At 38.1% G+C, this 18,989-nt stretch overlaps 1 protein-coding gene across 13 annotated transcripts in view; it reads right to left on the reverse strand.

Moving 5' to 3' along the window:
• The window catches only part of LOC128703016 (dnaJ homolog subfamily C member 8), a 178,045-nt gene that overhangs the window by 94,460 nt on the left and 64,596 nt on the right, over nt 1-18,989 (reverse strand). For all 13 annotated transcript variants that reach the window (XR_008409189.2, XR_008409192.2, XR_008409191.2 and 10 more), the window contains 2 exons: nt 14,902-14,996; nt 3,176-3,415 (listed from right to left, as the gene is read on the reverse strand). Coding sequence is in view for 9 of the 13 variants with exons in the window: in XM_053797560.2 (XP_053653535.1) it covers nt 3,176-3,415; nt 14,902-14,996 (335 nt within the window). In the remaining 4 variants the exon portion in view is untranslated. The remainder of the gene's footprint in view (nt 1-3,175; nt 3,416-14,901; nt 14,997-18,989) is intronic.

The following is an 18,989-nucleotide window of genomic DNA, read 5'->3' on the forward strand; positions in this document are numbered from 1 at the left end:
GTTGAATGATGATGAAAGTATTTTCTTTTTGGGGATTTTCTTTCTTTTTGGGTCACCCTGCCTCGGTGGGAGACGGCCGACTTGTTGAAAAAAAAAAAAAAAACTAACATTCTTGGCCAATCTTAAAATAATTTTTTTATTACAGTGTATATAATGTTCTTGACCAATCTTTACCAAACAAATGGAAGTGCACCACATATGAATAACACACACACACAAAATATCAATGAATGTGGTGAAAAATATTAATTTAAAATAATGAATATAGCTTAAACAATCATAACCGTTGACTCTACAGTTCTTGACTAATAAACTAACATAAGCTCTCCACATAATATGAACAAATGAAAAATATGAATGCATTTGGTGAAAAAAAAAGTCAAGAAAACTATTTATTGACACTTACTCTTTGAATATTTGCCATGATCACAACTGCTGGTCAGTGTTTGTAAGTCATTAATGCTTTTGAGCCATCAGTTTCAAGTAAAGTTGCCTAACTTGTAGATTTTAACTAGCTTTTCATATTTTAATTTTAAAAATTAGTGAAACATTTTTATGTACTACAGTGGAACATCAGTTTTCGTATTCTCTATAAAATGTATTTTTTGGTAATATTTTTGGGTGTCTGGAACGGATTAATTGGATTTACATTATTTCTTATGGGAAATATTAACAAAAAGTACATTTTATAGAGAATAACTATAGTTATAGCAGCGAGGAGGCGGTTGGAGGCAGTGGAGATGTCCTGTCTAAGGGCAATGTGTGGTGCAAATATTATGCAGAAAATTCGGAGTGTGGAAATTAGGAAAAGGTGTGGAATTAATAAAAGTATTAGTCAAGAGGGCTGAAGAGGGTTTGTTGAGGTGGTTTGGTCATTTAGAGAGAATGGATCAAAGTACAATGACATGGAAAGCATATAAATCTATAGGGAAAGGAAGGAGGGGTAGGGGTCGTCCTCGAAAAGGTTGGAGAGAGGGGGTAAAGGAGGTTTTGTGGGCGAGGGGCTTGGACTTCCAGCAAGCGTGCGTGAGCGTGTTAGATAGGAGTGAATGGAGACGAATGGTATTTGGGACCTGACAATCTGTTGGAGTGTGAGCAGGGTAATATTTAGTGAAGGGATTCAGGGAAACCGGTTATTTTATATAACCGGACTTGAGTCCTGAAAATGGGAAGTACAATGTCTGCACTTTAAAGGAGGGGTTTGGGATATTAGCAGTTTGGAGGGATATGTTGTGTATCTTTATATGTATATGCTTCTAAACTGTTGTATTCTGAGCACCTCTGCAAAAACAGTGATAATGTGTGTGTGGTGAAAGTGTTGAATGATGATGAAAGTATTTTCTTTTTGGGGATTTTCTTTCTTTTTTGGGTCACCCTGCCTTGGTGGGAGACGGCCGACTTGTTGAGAGAGAAAAAAAAAAAAAAAAAAAAAAAAAAAAAAAAAAAAAAAAAAAAAAAAACTATAGTTTTACATACAGACTAGAGCATACGAAAATCAAGGTTCCACTGTAATTGGTTTCAAAGCACCAACATTGTAAGAGTGTAACATCACAAGTCAGGGACCTACCATAGCTAATTAACCCTTTCAGTGTCGGTCCCATAATATTATGGCTTGAGAGCCAGTGTCAGTCCTGTAATACTACGCCAAAATTCTAGCTCCTTCAAATCTGGTGGAAGAAAGCTGGTAGGCCTACATATGAAAGAATGGGTCTGCATGGTCAGTGTGCACAGTATAAAAAAAATCCTACTGAACTCAGTGCATAAAGAGAAAAAAAAAACTCTGACTGTGTTTTTGGTTTAAAACAGTGACTTTGCAGTGCATTTTCGTATGGTATTTATGGTTGTATTCTCATTTTCTTGGTCTCATTTGATAGAATGGAAGATATATTACAGTAATGGAGATGATGTTGATTGGTTTCACAATGAAAAGCACCTTGAAATTGAGCTCAAAGTAGCAGAAATGTTTGGTTTTTGATGCTCAAGAGTAAATAAATGATGTCACTGTCCAGTATGTGTTCAACTGGCCAATCTAAAAAGTTGACATTATTTATACAATTATTATAATAATGAAGTAGTCTGCATAACAGTAAATCTTCTATTTTTTGTGACAATAAAAATTCAAAATGGAAAAGAAGAGTAATATAAGAGGGGCTGGAGACATGACTAATGAACAGAGAAAATATTATTTTAGTGCCAGGAATGTCTGCCTTGTTTATTCTGGACTCTATATTGAAATTGGCATCTTTTGAAATCTGTGTGAAATTAGCCAAATTGCCAATTTCTGACCACTTTATTGGGTAGTTGAAATCGGTAAATGGGTGGTTTCTTGTACTCAATTGATAGAACGAATGGAGTTCTAGCAAATTGGGTATGATTTTACTCAACTGGAACAATGGAATTGGCCGAAAATAGGGCTCAAAGTGGGCAAAATCGCCTATGCGTAAATATCGCCGAGATTGCTAACTTCGCGAGAACGTAATTTCACAAGTTTTCCATCAAATTTCGTACTTTTGGTGTCATTACCATCAGGAAAAGACTCTCTATCATTTGATAAGAAAAATAATTTGTTTTTTTGAAAAATTTTCGATACAGAGAGAGATCAGGGGTCTCGACACTGAAAGAGTTAAGCATACATCAGTGCTGAAATATACAACCAGGCACTATGCACAAATATCCTGCACATGGCAGAAACTTATGACAACTTTTTGGTCCAACTTGGACCATTAGTTAATGGTCTAAATTGGACAAAAATATCAACCTAAGTTTCTTTCTCCTATGTGTGGATTACGTGCAGTGTTCCAGTCACGGTATTGTGCCTTTTTGTTATTCAATCAGGCACTATATATAAGAGTGGGAATATCATCTGACAAATCCTTTTAGTGGTCACTGTGAAGTTTGATTAAATGATCCATTAGTAATTACTCTGGTCACTTTTAACTATTAAAATAGGAAAAGTTACTGAGATACAAATGTAATAAAGGGCAACTTGCTCACATCTCCTGCATTATGCATGGGAAAAAATGAACAGCGAAGATGCGTTAATGCATTGCTAATTGTTTTAAAGACTAAAAGATACATTATATTTCCTTATACGTACTTACTGTGAGAAACTAGTAGAGTATATAAAGGAATATTGTGGTTATCATAATGAAATGCTATCAAATAAATTATTTACCTCAAAATTTTTTTGCCATTCCTTTTCTGCTTTCCTCTGTTCTTCCTCTTCTATCTCTAAATCTCTCTTTCTTTTTCTTTCTTCTTGGTCGCGAGTTTCTTGTTGTCGACGTTTTCTCTCCATATCAGCAAAGAGTTTCATCGTTTGAACATATACAGCGCGCTTTAATTTTTCAGGGTCATCTTCATCAACCCGGGTATCCTTGCCCTCACGCTTCAACTGTTTCTTACGCTCCTCAGTCTACAGGAAAACAATTAACTGGTAACAATTAATAAATACTTTACCATAAGACACTTATTCATTTTAGTTGACTTTGTTACAAACATCTAATCTACTTATTACCTTATAATTAACATACATTGAAACTCTGTAGTCTTGCAAACTTGTATATGTTCTTTTCATTGAGTTCGGCTTAATTATTCTCAAACATTAGGCTATGGGCCCTTGGAAGCCATGACCAGAGTAAATCTTAAACTCTGTTGTCTTCTCTATATTATTTTCAGTGCCTTCAACTTAGTGATTCTCAAATATTAGGCTGCAGCCCCTTTGGGAGCCATGAGTTTGGTAAACTTTCAATGACTGGTGACTCATTTGGTAAATTAGCTAAGCACTTACCTAACCATTTGCATACAAGCTAAACCAACTCTCTGACACAGCAGGGTATCAGATACAACCAGAGAGATAAAAAAATAATTTGCAACCAGTGAAACAAAGAAGAAAATTTAAATTAACAATACCCACTCAGGTTAAACACAGTGGCCTTAAATCATGTGCATTAATAGATAGTGTACATTCAGGTCTGGAGTGAAATAATACTGCACACCTAATAAAAAATATTTGTAGGGCATTTCTTCACTTACCTACAGTGCTAGTCATGGCATTATGCCGCCCCCTCCCCCACACACGTACCAAACACAAACACATACCATGAAAGATTATAACACATATTTGCACACTTACTGAGGTTTTAATACTTGGTGCTGTGTCCTTTATGCTTAATCATGTCCCTCAGCCATGTAGGAAGACACTCACACAAATCCTTGAGGGTTTGAGGAGGTATAATATTCCATGCCTCATGTAGAGCAGCCTCCAGCTGTGGGATGGAACTAATATCCTTGCCAAGTAAACTTCGTTCCACTATTGACCAGAGGTTCTCAATGTGGTTTAGGTCTGGAGAATAGCCTGGCCAGTCATTAAAGAACCTCACTTCACAGTCCTTAAGCCAATGAACTACAGATTTGGCAGTATGACACAGTGTACCATCCTGTATAAAAACTGTAGCCCCACACTTGTCAAATGCCTCAGGTAAATTGTTACACAATAACTCCAAGTACATAATTATACTGGTTTATATACAGTTTTTGGGAAGCACAATGAGTTCACCAGCACTCTGAGCACTGAAACACCCCAAACCATGAGCGAGTCTGGGTGTTTGGTGGTCCCACAGGTGTAGCGTGGGTCTAGCAGGTCACTACCCCTGGGCTGGTACATGTCCCGCACGGTTACAGGTGACGGTTGCTTCATCACTCGAAAGTACTTCAGACCACTGTTGAGGATTCCAGTGAAGATGTTTTTTTTGGCATAATCCAGCCTACATTTCTTCTGTGGCTTAGAGAGGATTGGATTCTTAACCTGGCAGTGACTACTGTAGCCCAGTTCTGACACACACATCTGTTAACAGTTCTTACAGACACCTCTGAGAGAAAATGATGTCTTCTTTGAGGAGCCAGGCCGAGGTTTGGCAGACAGTAACTTGACACCGCCACCAGCCTTGAAATGCTGCACCCAGTTCCTCACTAAACGTTCACACACACCAACATTCTCCACTATTTCTTTCATCTGGGGTGCCCAGCTTTGTGAAGCCCTATGATTTGAGCTATAGTTTCAGGTGTTAAAGACTTCCTTTTATCCATAATCAAACATGTATAGCCCCAAAACCAAAGGGAACACCGGACAAAAGATGGGGTGGATGAGAGACAAAAGTGCAACACTTCCTCTCACCACGGCAGCCACATGAGCACTGAGGAGTCTCTGTGGAGTGTGGCGGCAGGCCATGACGTCATGCTAACAGCTGCTACCCGACATAATGCACTGATGAAAAAACACCCCCCTGTATGGCAGGCCTTTGATTTTCGTCACGGCATTATGCCGGGCGCTCACCTGGCATAATGCTGTGACTAGCGCTGTACATACTTTTCCAATCACTGCACATTAATAATGGCACCCAAGAATATTGCTGGTGGTACTGAAAGTGCAAAGGCAATAATATAACAGACAAAATACCTAGCAAAGCATAATTTTAATAAGGCAAGTACAAAAACACTGCACATTTGACACTTTACAGGAATACATTATTTGAACATTCGCAAATATACATTGAATATCGAAGTGTACATAGGAGTGTGTCTAATTTTTGTGAAGGATAACATAATGGATTAGTAAGTGATATGTTTGCAGTGGCTAAAACAAAAAAAAAATTCACCAGAATCTACAGCAACAGCATTCTCAATCACAAGAATACAATAATGTGTTTTACTGAATAATATATTTGTTATTTAGAATGAATATGATTTTTTAATATGTAGTAGGTTGTAGAAAGCAGCCACCCAGAGGGGTACTACCATCCTGCCAAGTGAGTGTGAAACGAAAGTCTGTAATTGTTTTACATGATGGTAGGATTGCTGGTGTCTTTTGTCTGTCTCATAAATATGCAAGATTACAGGTACGTCTTGCTACTTCTACTTACACTTAGGTCACACTGCACATACATGTACAATCATAAAGTATATACATACCCCTCTGGGTTTTCTTCTATTTTCTTTCTAGTTCTTGTTCTTGTCTATTTCCTCTAATCTCCATGGGGAAGTGGAACAGAATTCTTCCTCCGTAAGCCATGCGTGTCGTAAGAGGCGACTAAAATGCCGGGAGCAAGGGGCTAGTAACCCCTTCTCCTGAATATATTACTAAATTTAAAAGGCGAAACTTTTGTTTTTCCTTTTGGGCCACCCCACCTCAGTGGGATATGGTTGGTGCGCTGAAAGAAAGAAAGTTCTTGGTCTTATTACTTTTCCTTTTATATCCATGGGGGAAGTGGAATAAGAATCTTTTCTCCGTTAGCCGTGCATGTTGTAAAAGTCAACTAAAATGCTGGGAACAATGGGCTAGTAACCCCTTTTCCTTTAATAATTACTAAAAAGAATAAGAAGAAGAAAATTGTCAAAGTGGGAAGTCTGAATGTGCGTGGATGTTGTGCAAATGATAAGAAAGAGATGATTGTGGATGTTATGAATGAGAAGAGGTAGGATGTCCTGGTTTTAAGTGAAACAAAGCTGAAGGGGGTGGGAGAGTTTCAGTGGAGAGGAATAAATGGGGTTAGGTCAGGGGTTTCAAATAGAGTTAGAGCTAAAGAAGGAGTAGCACTAATGTTGAAGGATAAGTTATGGCAGGAAAAGAGGGGCTATAAATGTATTAATTCAAGGATTATGTGGAGTAAAATAAAGGTTGGATGTGAAAAGTGGGTTATAGTAAGTGTATATGCACCTGGAGAAGAGAGAAGTGTAGAGGAGAGAGAGAAAGATTTTGGGAAATGTTGAGTGAATGCGTGGGGAGTTTTGAACCAAGTGTGAGAGTAATGGTGGTTGGGGATTTCAATGCTAAAGTGGGCAAAAATATGGTGGAGGGAGTAGTAGGTAAATTTGGGGTGCCAGGAGTAAATGAAAATGGGAAGCCTTTAATTGAGCTATGTGTAGAAAGAGGTTTGGTAATAAGTAATACATATTTTATGAAGAAGAGGATAAATAAATATACAAGGTATGATATAGCACGTAATGAAAGTAGTTTGTTAGATTATGTATTGGTGAATAAAAGGTTGATGGGTAGGCTCCAGGATGTACATTTTTATAGAGGGGCAACTGATATATTGGATCATTATCTAGTTGTAGGTACAGTTAGAGTAAGAGGTAGATGGGAAAAGAGGAAAATGGCGACAACAAGTAAGAGGGAGGTGAAAGTGTATAAACTAAGGGAGGAGGAAGTTCGGGTGAGATATAAGCAACTACGTATTGGCAGAAAGGTGGGCTGGTGCAAGTATGAGTAGTGGGGGGGGGGGGGGGTTGAAGAGGGTTGGAATAGTTTTAAAAATGCAGTATTAGAATGTGGGGCAGAAGTTTGTGGTTATAGGAGGGTGGGGGCAGGTGGAAAGAGGAGTGATTGGTGGAATGATGAAGTAAAGGGTGTGATAAAAGAGAAAAAGTAAGCTATGAGAGGTTTTTACAAAGCAGAAGTATTATAAGAAGAGTAGAGTATATGGAGAGTAAAAGAAAGGTAAAGAGAGTGGTGAGCGAGTGGAAAAGGAGAGCAGATGATAGAGTGGGAGAGGCAATGTCAAGAAATTTTAATGAAAATAAGAAAAATTTTTGGAGTTAAACAAGTTGAGAAAGCCTAGAGAACGAATGGATTTGTCAGTTAAAAAGAGTAGGGGAGTTAGTAGATGGGGAGATGGAGGTTTTGGGTAGATGGTGAGAATATTTTGAGGAACTTTTAAATGTCAATGAAGAAAGGGAAGTGGTAATTTCATGTACTGGCCAGGGAGGTATACCATCTTTTAGGAGTGAAGAAGAACAGGATGTGAGTGTGGGGGAGGTGCGTGAGGCATTACGTAGAATGAAAGGGGGTAAAGCAGCTGGAACTGATGGGATCATGACAGAAATGTTAAAAGTAGGGGGGGATATAGTGTTGGAGTGGTTGGTATTTTTGTTTAATAAATGTATGAAAGAGGGGAAGGTACCTAGAGACTGGCAGAGAGCATGTATAGTCCCTTTATATAAAGGGAAGGAGGACAAAAGAGATCATAAAAATTATAGAGGAATAAGTTTACTGAGTATACCAGGAAAAGTGTATGGTAGGGTTATGATTGAAAGAATTAGAGGTAAGACAGAATGTAGGATTGTGGATGAGCAAGTTTTCAGAGTGGGTAGGGGATGTGAAGATCAAGTGTTTACATTGAAGCATATATGTGAACAGTATTTAGATAAAGGTAGGGAAGTTTTTATTGGATTTATGGATTTAGAAAAGGCATATGATAGAGTGGATAGAGGAGAAATGTGGCAGATGTTGCAAGTTTATGGAATAGGTGGTAAGTTACTAAATGCTGTAAAGAGTTTTTATGAGGATAGTGAGGCTCAGGTTAGGGTGTGTAGAAGAGAGGGAGACTACTTCCCAGTAAAAGTAGGTCTTAGACAGGGATGTGTAATGTCACCATGGTTGTTTAATATATTTATGGATGGGGTTGTAAAAGAAGTAAATGCTAGGGTGCTCAGGAGAGGGGTGGGATTAAATTATGGGGAATCAAATACAAAATGGGAACTGACACAGTTGCTTTTTGCTGATGATACTATGCTTATGGGAGATTCTAAAGAAAAATTGCAAAGGTTAGTGGACGAAGTTGGGGGTGTGTGTAAAGGTAGAAAGTTGAAAGTGAACATAGAAAAGATTAAGGTGATGAGGGTATCAAATGTAAATTTAGATAAAGAAAAATTGGATATCAAATTGGGGAGGGGGAGTATGGAAGAAGTGAATGTTTTCAGATACTTGGAAGTTGACGTGTCAGTGGATGGATTTATGAAGGATGAGGTTAATCATAGATTTGATTAGGAAAAAAAAGGTGAGTGGTGTGTTGAGATAAATGTGGAGACAAAAAACATTATCTATGGATGCAAAGAAGGGAACGTATGAAAGTATAGTAGTACCAACACTCTTATACAGGTGTGAAGCTTGGGTTGTGAATGCAGCAGCGAGGAGGCGGTTGGAGGCAATGGAGATGTCCTGTCTAAGGGCAATGTGTGGTGTAAATATTATGCAGAAAATTCGGAGAGTGGAAATTAGGAAAAGGTGTGGAGTTAATAAAAGTATTAGTCAGAGGGCTGAAGAGGGGTTGTTGAGGTGGTTTGGTCATTTAGAGAGAATGGATCAAAGTAGAATGACATGGAGAGCATTTAAATCTGTAGGGGAAGGAAGGCGGGGTAGGGGTTGTCCTCGAAAAGGTTGGAAGGGGTAAGGGAGGTTTTGTGGGCGAGGGGCTTGGACTTCCAGCAGGCGTGCACGAGCGTGTTCGATAGGAGTGAATGGTATTTGGGACCTGACGAGCTGTTGTAGTGTGAGCAGGGTAATATTTAGTGAAGGGATTCAGGGAAACCAGTTATTTTTATATAGCCGGACTTGAGTTCTAGAAATGGGAAGTACAAAGCCTGCACCCTAAAGGAGGGGTTTTGGGATATTAGCAGTTTGGAGGGATATGTTGTGTCTCTTTATATGTATATGCTTCTAAACTGTTGTGCCCTGAGCACCTTTGCAAAAACAGTGATTATGTGTGAGTGAGGTGAAAGTGTTGAATGATGATGAAAGTATTTTCTTTTTGGGGATTTTTTCTTTTTGGGTCACCCTGCCTCGATGGGAGACAGCCGACTTGTTAAAAAAAAAAAAAAATTGATTTTTTAACACACCAGCCATCTCCCACAGAGGTAGGGTGATCTGAAAAGGAAGAAACACTTACACCATTACTCAGCCCATCCCTGTTTTGCTAGAGGTGCACAGATACAACAATTCAGATCCACCTCTAATCTGTAGCATCCCCACCTCTCCTTCAGAGTGCAAGCACTGTATTTCCCACCTCCAGGACTCTGGCCTGGCTAACTGGTTTCCCTAAATCCCTTTATAAATGTTAACCTTGGTTACACTCCAACAGTACATTAAAGTCACAAAAACCACTTGCCTACACTCACTCCTATCTTATACATTCACACATGCATGTTGGATATCCAAACTTCCCTTACATACAAAACCTCCTTTGCCTCCTCCCTCCATCCCCCTTCCCTGCTTGCCCTCCACTACAGATTTATACACCCTCCAAGTCATCATATTTTATTCCATCCACTCTGAATGTCCAAACCATCTCACAACCTCTCCTCAGCCCTCTGGATCAATGGTGGGCAAACTACGGCCCGTGGGCTGCATGTGGCCGGCCAGAGGTTTTCATGTGGCCTACCAAGATCATGTGAAGTTTCTACTTTAAAAAATTAATTACTTTTCTTTAAAAACCTTTTATTTAGGTTATTTTAAATATTAATTTACTTAATATACTATGTGGCCCTTGAAAATTGTGAATTTCTGAATGTGGCCCCTGCAATGAAAAGTTTGCCAACCCCTGCTTTAGATAATACTTTTAGTAACCCCACACCTCCTCCTAATTTCCAAACTATGAATTCTCTGCATAATATTCACACCACACATTGCCCTTTAAAATGACATGTCCACTGCCTCTAGAACCCTCCTCACTGCAACATTCACAACCCATGTTTCACATGAAAAAGAATCCTTCCTCGATAAGCCATTCATGTTGTAAGAGGCAAATAAAATGCCAGGAGCAAGAGGCTAGTAATCCCTTCTGCTGTATTAATTACTTAATGTAAAAAGGTAGGTAGTATATAGGTAGTATTATAGTAGGTATTATAGGTAGTAGGTTGGTAGATAGCAACCACACAGGGGGGTACTACCGTCCTGCCAAGTGAGTGTGAAACGAAAGTCTGTAATTGTTTTACATGATGGTAGGATTGCTGGTGTCTTTTGTCTGTCTCATAAATATGCAAGATTACAGGTACGTCTTGCTACTTCTACTTACACTTAGGTCACACTATACATACATGTACATGTTTATTTATACACATTCATCTGAGTTTTCTATGATTTTAATAGTTCTTGGTCTTATTACTTTTCCTTTTATATCCATGGGGAAGTGGAATCAGAATCTTTTCTCTGTAAGCCAGGCGTGTTGTAAAAGTCAACTAAAATGCCGGGAACAATGGGCTAGTAACCCCTTTTCCTGTAAAAATTACTAAAAAGAATGAGAAGAAAATTGTCAAAGTGGGAAGTCTGAATGTGCGTGGATGTTGTGCAAATGATAAGAAAGAGATGATTGTGGATGTTATGAATGAAAAGAAGCTGGATGTCCTGGCTTTAAGTGAAACAAAGCTGAAGGGGTTGGGAGAGTTTCAGTGGAGAGGAATAAATGGGATTAGGTCAGGGGTTTCAAATAGAGTTAGAGCTAAAGAAGGAGTAGCAATAATGTTGAAGGATAAGTTATGGCAGGAAAAGATGGACTATAAATGTATTAATTCAAGGATTATGTGGAGTAAAATAAAGGTTGGATGTGAAAAGTGGGTTATAGTAAGTGTATATGCACCTGGAGAAGAAAGAAGTGTAGAGAGAGAGAGAGAGAGAGAGATTTTGGGAAATGTTGAGTGAATGCGTGGGGAGTTTTGAACCAAGTGTGAGAGTAATGGTGGTTGGGGATTTCAATGCTAAAGTGGGCAAAAATGTTGGAGAGGGAGTAGTAGGTAATTTTGGGGTGCCAGGGGTAAATGAAAATGGGGAGCCTTTAATTAATTGAGCTATGTGTAGAAAGAGGTTTGGTAATAAGTAATACATATTTTATGAAGAAGAGGATAAATAAATATACAAGATATGATATAGCACGTAATCAAAGTAGTTTGTTAGAGTATGTATTGGTGGATAAAAGGTTGATGGGTAGGCTCCAGGATGTACACATTTATAGAGGGGCAACTGATATATCGGATCATTATTTAGTTGTAGCTACAGTTAGAGTAAGAGGTAGGTGGGGAAAAGAGGAAAATGGCAACAACAAGCAAGAGGGAGGTGAAAGTGTATAAACTAAGGAAGGAGGAAGTTCAAGTGAGATATAAGCAACTATTGGCAGAAAGGTCTGCTGGTGCAAGTATGAGTAGTGGGGGGGGGGAGGGGTTGAAGAGGGTTGGAATAGTTTTAAAAATGCAGTATTAGAATGTGGGGCAGAAGTTTGTGGTTATAGGAGGGTGGGTGCAGGAGGAGTGAGTGATTGGTGGAATGATGAAGTAAAGGGTGTGATAAAAGTGAAAAAGTTAGCTTATGAGAGGTTTTTACAAAGCAGAAGTGTTATAAGAAGAGTAGAGTATATGGAGAGTAAAAGAAAGGTGAAGAGTGGTAAGAGAGTGCAAAAGGAGAGCAGATGATAGAGTGGGAGAGGCACTGGGGAGGAGGAGTATAGAAGAAGTGAATGTTTTCAGATACTTGGGAGTTGATGTGTCGGCAGATGGATTTATGAAGGATGAGGTTAATCATAGAATTGATGAGGGAAAAAAGGTGAGTGGGGCATTGAGGTACATGTGGAGACAAAAAACGTTATCTATGGAGGCAAAGAAGGGAATGTATGAAAGTATAGTAGTACCAACACTCTTATTGGGTGTGAAGCTTGGGTTGTGAATGCAGCAGCGAGAAGGCGGTTGGAGGCAGTGGAGATGTCCTCTCTAAGGGCAATGTGTGTAAATATTATGCAGAAAATTCGGAGAAGGTGTGGAGTTAATAAAAGTATTAGTCAGAGGGCTGAAGAGGGGTTGTTGAGGTGGTTTGGTCATTTAGAGAGAATGGATCAAAGTAGAATGACATGGAGAGCGTATAAATCTGTAGGGGAAGGAAGGCGGGGTAGGGGTTGTCCTCGAAAAGGTTGGAGGGAGGGGGTAAAGGAGGTTTTGTGGGCGAGGGGCTTGGACTTCCAGCAAGAGTGCGTGAGCATGTTAGATAGGAGTGAATGGAGACGAATGGTATTTGGGACCTGACGATCTGTTGGAGTGTGAGCAGGGTAATATTTAGTGAAGGGATTCAGAGAAACCGGTTATTTTTATAACGCCGGACTTGAGTCCTGGAAATGGGAAGTACAATGCCTGCACTCTAAAGGAGGGGTTCGGGATATTGGCAGTTTGGAGGGATATGTTGTGTATCTTTATATGTATATGCTTCTAAACTGTTGTGTTCTAAGCACCTCTGCAAAAAGTGATGACAGCCAATAAACTTACGCTTAACACTGACAAAACCTACTACATTACGTTTGGTAGCAGAGCAGGAGATGTGCAAATTAACATTAAGACCGACAACACTAATTGCCAGGCATAATGAGGGCAAATTCCTAGGCCTATACCTCGACAACAACCTGAACTTCAGCACCCATATCTAACACATAACCAAAAAAGTATCCAAAACGGTTGGGATCCTCTCCAAGATACGATACCTCGTGCCGCAAACTGCCCTTCTCACACTATACCACTCACTTATATATCCATACCTCACCTATGCTATCTGTGCTTGGGGTTCAACTGCAGCAACACACCTAAAGCCAATAATAACCCAACAAAAAGCCGCAGTAAGAAAAATCACTAAATCCCATCCCTGGCAACACCCCCCCCCCCCCACTCTTCATAGATCTACACTTACTCCCTGTTCAGTACATCCACACTTACTACTGTGCAATCTACATCTACAGGACCTTAAATTCCAATATTAACCTTGACCTAAAACGCTTTCTTGATAGTTGCGACAGAACCCACAGGCACAACACCAGACACAAACATCTCTATGACATTCCCCGTGTCCGACTAAACCTTTACAAAAATTCAATGTATGTCAAAGGCCCTAAAATCTGGAACACCCTACCTGAAAATTCTAAAACTGCAGACACATTCATCACCTTCAAAACTACCATCAGAAAACATCTTATCTCCCTGATACACCCTGTCAACTAATTACACGAATACCACCTGGTGGTTAACACTTACACTCACTCACCCATTTGACCATAAACAGAAATATCAATCTCAATCTCAAAATAATGAATCTTAACTAGTCATAAGTTGGCCAGTGATACTCCAATACTGAAACTATGTATAGTGCCAAAACAAAACCATTCACATTGCTATACTCACAAACTAGTATTTAGTCACTTAGCCATAATACCAACTTACCTCATAATTTTGTAATATTTTAAACTTAAGATTTAATTTAAGTCTGCCCAAAATGCCTAGCCATGCTAGGTGTTCTAGTGGTACACTCTGTAATTATTATTTTACTACATGTAAACCACACAATAACCAAATTCTGTAAACTCAGCATTGTAATCCTTATAGAGAACAAACTTTGAATTTGAATTTATGTGTGAGTGAGGTGAAAGTGTTAAATGATGATGAAAGTATTTTCTTTTTGGGGATTTTCTTTCTTTTATGGGTCACCCTGCCTCAGTGAGAGATGGCCGACTTGTTAAAAAAAAAAAAAAAAATTCTATAATTATTATTTTATTGTTATAATATTCAGGGGAGTGTGTTTCCTTTCTCTGGGTGATGCTGCTTTGGTGGGAGATGGCTGTTGGAAAAAAAAAAAAAAAAAAAAAAAAAATTACACCTCTCTGTATATTCAAGGAGAAGCATTAAATCTGTTCAGAGTTGTACAGCATCCGAGTGATGGGGTTTGATTCAAGAGAGGGAAAGGCAACTGCAGATGACAGGTGCTATCATACCACTGAGTAATATCCTGACTGAGCACAGTGACGGTTCTGTGTTTCATGGCCCCAGAGAGACAAGTCTCTCATCACTCTCCTCTACTTTACTTTTGACAAAATAATTTAGATCGTATGAATCACCTGAAGATTAAGATATGCTCATTGTTTATTTGGCAACAAAACTAACTTAATAAGTCCAGTTCCTTAGATAAATAGTCCTTCACTGATGTCACAGAACCTCCCTTGAGGATAGAATAGCTCCAATTCCTTGGATCAAGAGGTCTTCAACCACCCCGTGTAAGGAGTACCATGCACAATAATTCAACCATACATAAAGACTACTGAAACCTACCCTCTTAGTTACTATGGCCTCGGCTTCTTCCACTATATCCAAGCATTTCTGACGTGTGCTTTCGTTCTCCAGACATCTCCAGGCTTTAGTCAATTCTGAAAATTACTTAGTAGATTTAGAATAAAAAATATACAATGAAAAGCATGTTTAATATAACCCATGTCATAACATGTTAATGAATCTTCTTTCCAATCACTTTATGAAAATTACTCATTATTTTTCAAATAAAATTTAAAAAAAAATAATAAATTTACATACTATCCATGACATAGTGCTTTTATTTATTTTCTTTGTGATTACTGTTTTAAACACAAATCTCCCTCATATTTTATAATCCCTTGATTTGCTGATGTGCTTACTCAGCTAATATTAATTCTTTTAGTATGGGCAACAAAAGCCTCTGATATATAAAGTTTTTTCTGTAAACAAGCAAGAGATAATAACACCATACTGGTAATAGTTAAATTTCATCTCTGAGTACAGGTTATTTGCCAGTTGTTCTGCCATGGTACTCTGATTTCTATTTGTACATGTTCTGAAGCAGTGCTGTTATCAACCTAACACTGGCTTTGTTATGTTTAATGTTTATTGATTATGTAAGGATCATTAATCCTTTCACTGTCTCATACTTAGATCTACATCACTGATGCCAGTGTCGCTCATGAGGATCTATGTCTCGAGCACAGCTCTCTCAAATATGCCGTGAGCTGTGAATTTTGGCCTAGACATGAGAGATTAGGTTTGCATGGTGAGTGTGCACCGTGTTAAAAAACCCTGCCCCACACAGTGCATGTGTTTGGTTTAAAATAATAGCGAGTTTGAGGTGTTTTTTATTATTTGAAATCGAGACAATTTTAGTTGCTTTCAGACTGGAAGTAACTTGAAAAAGAGCTGATAGAAATATGTATTAAATCTGTGGCAATTTTCCTGAGGAAGGGCCAGACTTGGTTTTGAAGTTAACAGGTAACTAAGGTGAGTGCAGCGAGTGAATGTGTAATGAGGTAATGTAGTGACCAATACTGCATAGATACTAGCAGCTTCTAGAGCATATTTTGAGGAAATTTTGCATTTGTGTCAATTTTGCTTGACCTACATGGCATATCCCAGAAAGGTGTTCCTGGTTGTGTAATGGTAATAACTAGTAACAAATTAAGTTTTTGTGCCCTGAATAGCATGACATAGCCAGTCATCAATATTTTTATCTTACCAGTGCTTGCTTGTACAAGTGGGCCCCACTTCACAGTGCTTCACTTTATAACATTTTGTTAATCATTCTTCATTTATTCAGACTTCCTACAATAAATATGTTCACTACTCACTATAAGCAAAGGACAAATATATTTGTGTACTGTATATGCATTTTTTAGGCTTCGCTATATTGCTCACTTAATACAGTGGAACCTCTACTTACGTGTTTAATCCATTCCGTGACCTTGCTCACATCTCGATTTGCTCGTTTGAGTCAATTTTCCTCATTTAAATTAACCCTTTGACTGTCGCAACCCCAAATCCTGAGGTGTCTCCTGGTGTCACCAAAAAAAAAAAAAAAAAAAAAAAAAAAAAAAAAAAAAAAAAAAAAACAAAATTATGAAATGATAGAGAATCTTTTCCCAATGGTAATGACACCAAAAGTACGAAATTTGATGGAAACTCACGGAATTACACTCTCGCGAAGTTTTTCACGCAAATTAAAAAATATGCCAATTTCAAAAGAGGGTTCAGAATGAACAATGCAGTCATTCCTGGATCTAAAATAACATTTTCTTTGTTCATCAGTCATGTCTCCAGGCCTCTCTGATATTACTCTTGCTTTTTATTTTGAATTTTTATTCAAACAAAAAATAGAAGATTTACTGTTATGCAGACTACTGCAATATTGTAATAATTGTATAAATAATGTCAACCCATTCATGACTGCATATTAGAATGGCTAGTTGGACATTTATTGGACAATGTCATTTGTTTACTCTTGAACATCGGCAAAAATCAAACATTTCCCCTCCTATGAGCTCCATTTCAAGGTCCTTTTCATAGTAAAACCAATCAAAATCACCTCCATTTCTATAATATGTTTTCCATTCTATCAAATGTGACTACGAAAACGAGAATATAACCATAAAAACTATATGAAAATACACCTCAAAGTCAGCATTTTAATCCAAAAACACAGTTGGAGTTTTTTTTTTCTCATTATGCATGGCTTGCTGCAGGATTTTTTTTAAACTGCACACACTGACCACACAGACCCATTCTCTCACATGTGGGCCTACCAGCTTTCTCCTGCTTGAGTTCAAACCGGTAGAATTTTTGAGTATATACATCAAACACATTGGCTCGTAAGACGTATATATACGACCGAAACAGTCAAAGGGTTAAATAAATTGGAATTAATCCATTCCAGTGGAATTCCAGGCATGACAAAATACTTCAATATTTCCCTAATATCATCTCTATGGCTTATTTATCTATCACAATTCATCTAATATGACATAATAAACAATATAAATAACATAGAAACCTGATATATACTCTAGAATGAATAAAATATGTCATTGTGTGACAAGTGGAGGCAGCCATAAGCACTCCCACATTATTGTGGTATTCACTGCCATCTAGTGATGGCCTTTTGAAGCATCCTGTTATTATAATTATTATAGTACACTATTATTATACAAGTATTATTATTATAAATATATTATTATTATTATTATTATTATTATTATTATATTATTATACTATTATTACAATAATGCAGTAGACTGCATAACAGTAAATCTTCTATTTTTTTTGTGAATAAAAATTCCAAATGGTAATAATAATAATAATAATAATAATAATAATAATAATAATAATAATAATAATAATACATGTATTTAGGTAGTAGGCTGGTAGACAGCAACCACCCAGGGAGGTACTACCGTCCTGCCAAGTGAGTGTAAAACGAAAGCCTGTAATTGTTTTACATGATGGTAGGATTGCTGGTGTCTTTTTTTCTGTCTCATGAACATGCAAGATTTCAGGTATGTCTTGCTACTTCTACTTACATTTAGGTCACACTACACATACATGTACAAGCATATATATACACACCCCTCTGGGTTTTCTGCTCTTTTCTTTCTAGTTCTCGTTCTTGTTTATTTCCTCTTATCTCCACGGGAGAGTGGAACAGAATTCTTCCTCCGTAAGCTATGCATGTTGTAAGAGGCAACTAAAATGCCGGGGCAAAGGGCTAGTAACCCCTTCTCTTGTATAAATTAGTAAATTTAAAAGAGAAACTTTTGTTTTTCTTTTTGGGCCACCCTGCCTTGGTGGGATACAGCCAGTTTGTTGAAAAAAAAAAAAAATATAAATATTAAATGTCAGCTACCAAACCTGTTGAAGGGTGTGCATCCACTAAGGGGCGGCTAATGACTGAGAAGTGAACTCCGTTATTTATGGTCTGATTTCTTTCAATTTTGGTGTACGTTAAGAAGCATCTTTCCATCATACAGTGCCCAAGTTTCAATAAGAAAGTCCAACAAACAAATGAGATCCAATTCCCTAGATCACAAGCAAGAGCCCCTCACCAGCGTCAAGGAACCTCCCTTGAGGCCCGCTCGCATCTTGAAATTTCGCTCGCATCTGGTAGCAAAAAATTGACCGAGCAACTGCTTGTATCTTAAAAAACTCTCACATTGGGGCACTCATAAGTAGAGGTTCCACTGTATATGATAGTGTAAAAATGTTATCAGGTTTCTATATTAATTTGAAAGTGAAAAAAAGCTATGTTTCACTTTACAGCAATAGCCCAGAACCTAATATGCCATATAAGCAAGGCCCTCCTGTAGTTGAAATATGTAGTCTATTTCTGATACCCTATGTGCTTTTTTTTAACCTTCACTGTGGCTGCCACTCAGCCAGTGCTTATTCTCACCTTGTGGCTTAATACTGCCACTACAGGTAATAATGTGCATCATAAGAACTTAAGATAGGAGCACTGCAACAGGCCCACTGGCCCATGCTAGGCAGGTCCAAGTCACACCCATTAAAGAAGGAAGGAGCACTGCACTGCTGCAAATCTACTGGCCAGGTCCAATTTACATCCACTC

This window comes from Cherax quadricarinatus, chromosome 86, assembly GCF_038502225.1.
Source record: "Cherax quadricarinatus isolate ZL_2023a chromosome 86, ASM3850222v1, whole genome shotgun sequence".
Lineage (NCBI taxonomy): Eukaryota > Metazoa > Arthropoda > Malacostraca > Decapoda > Parastacidae > Cherax > Cherax quadricarinatus.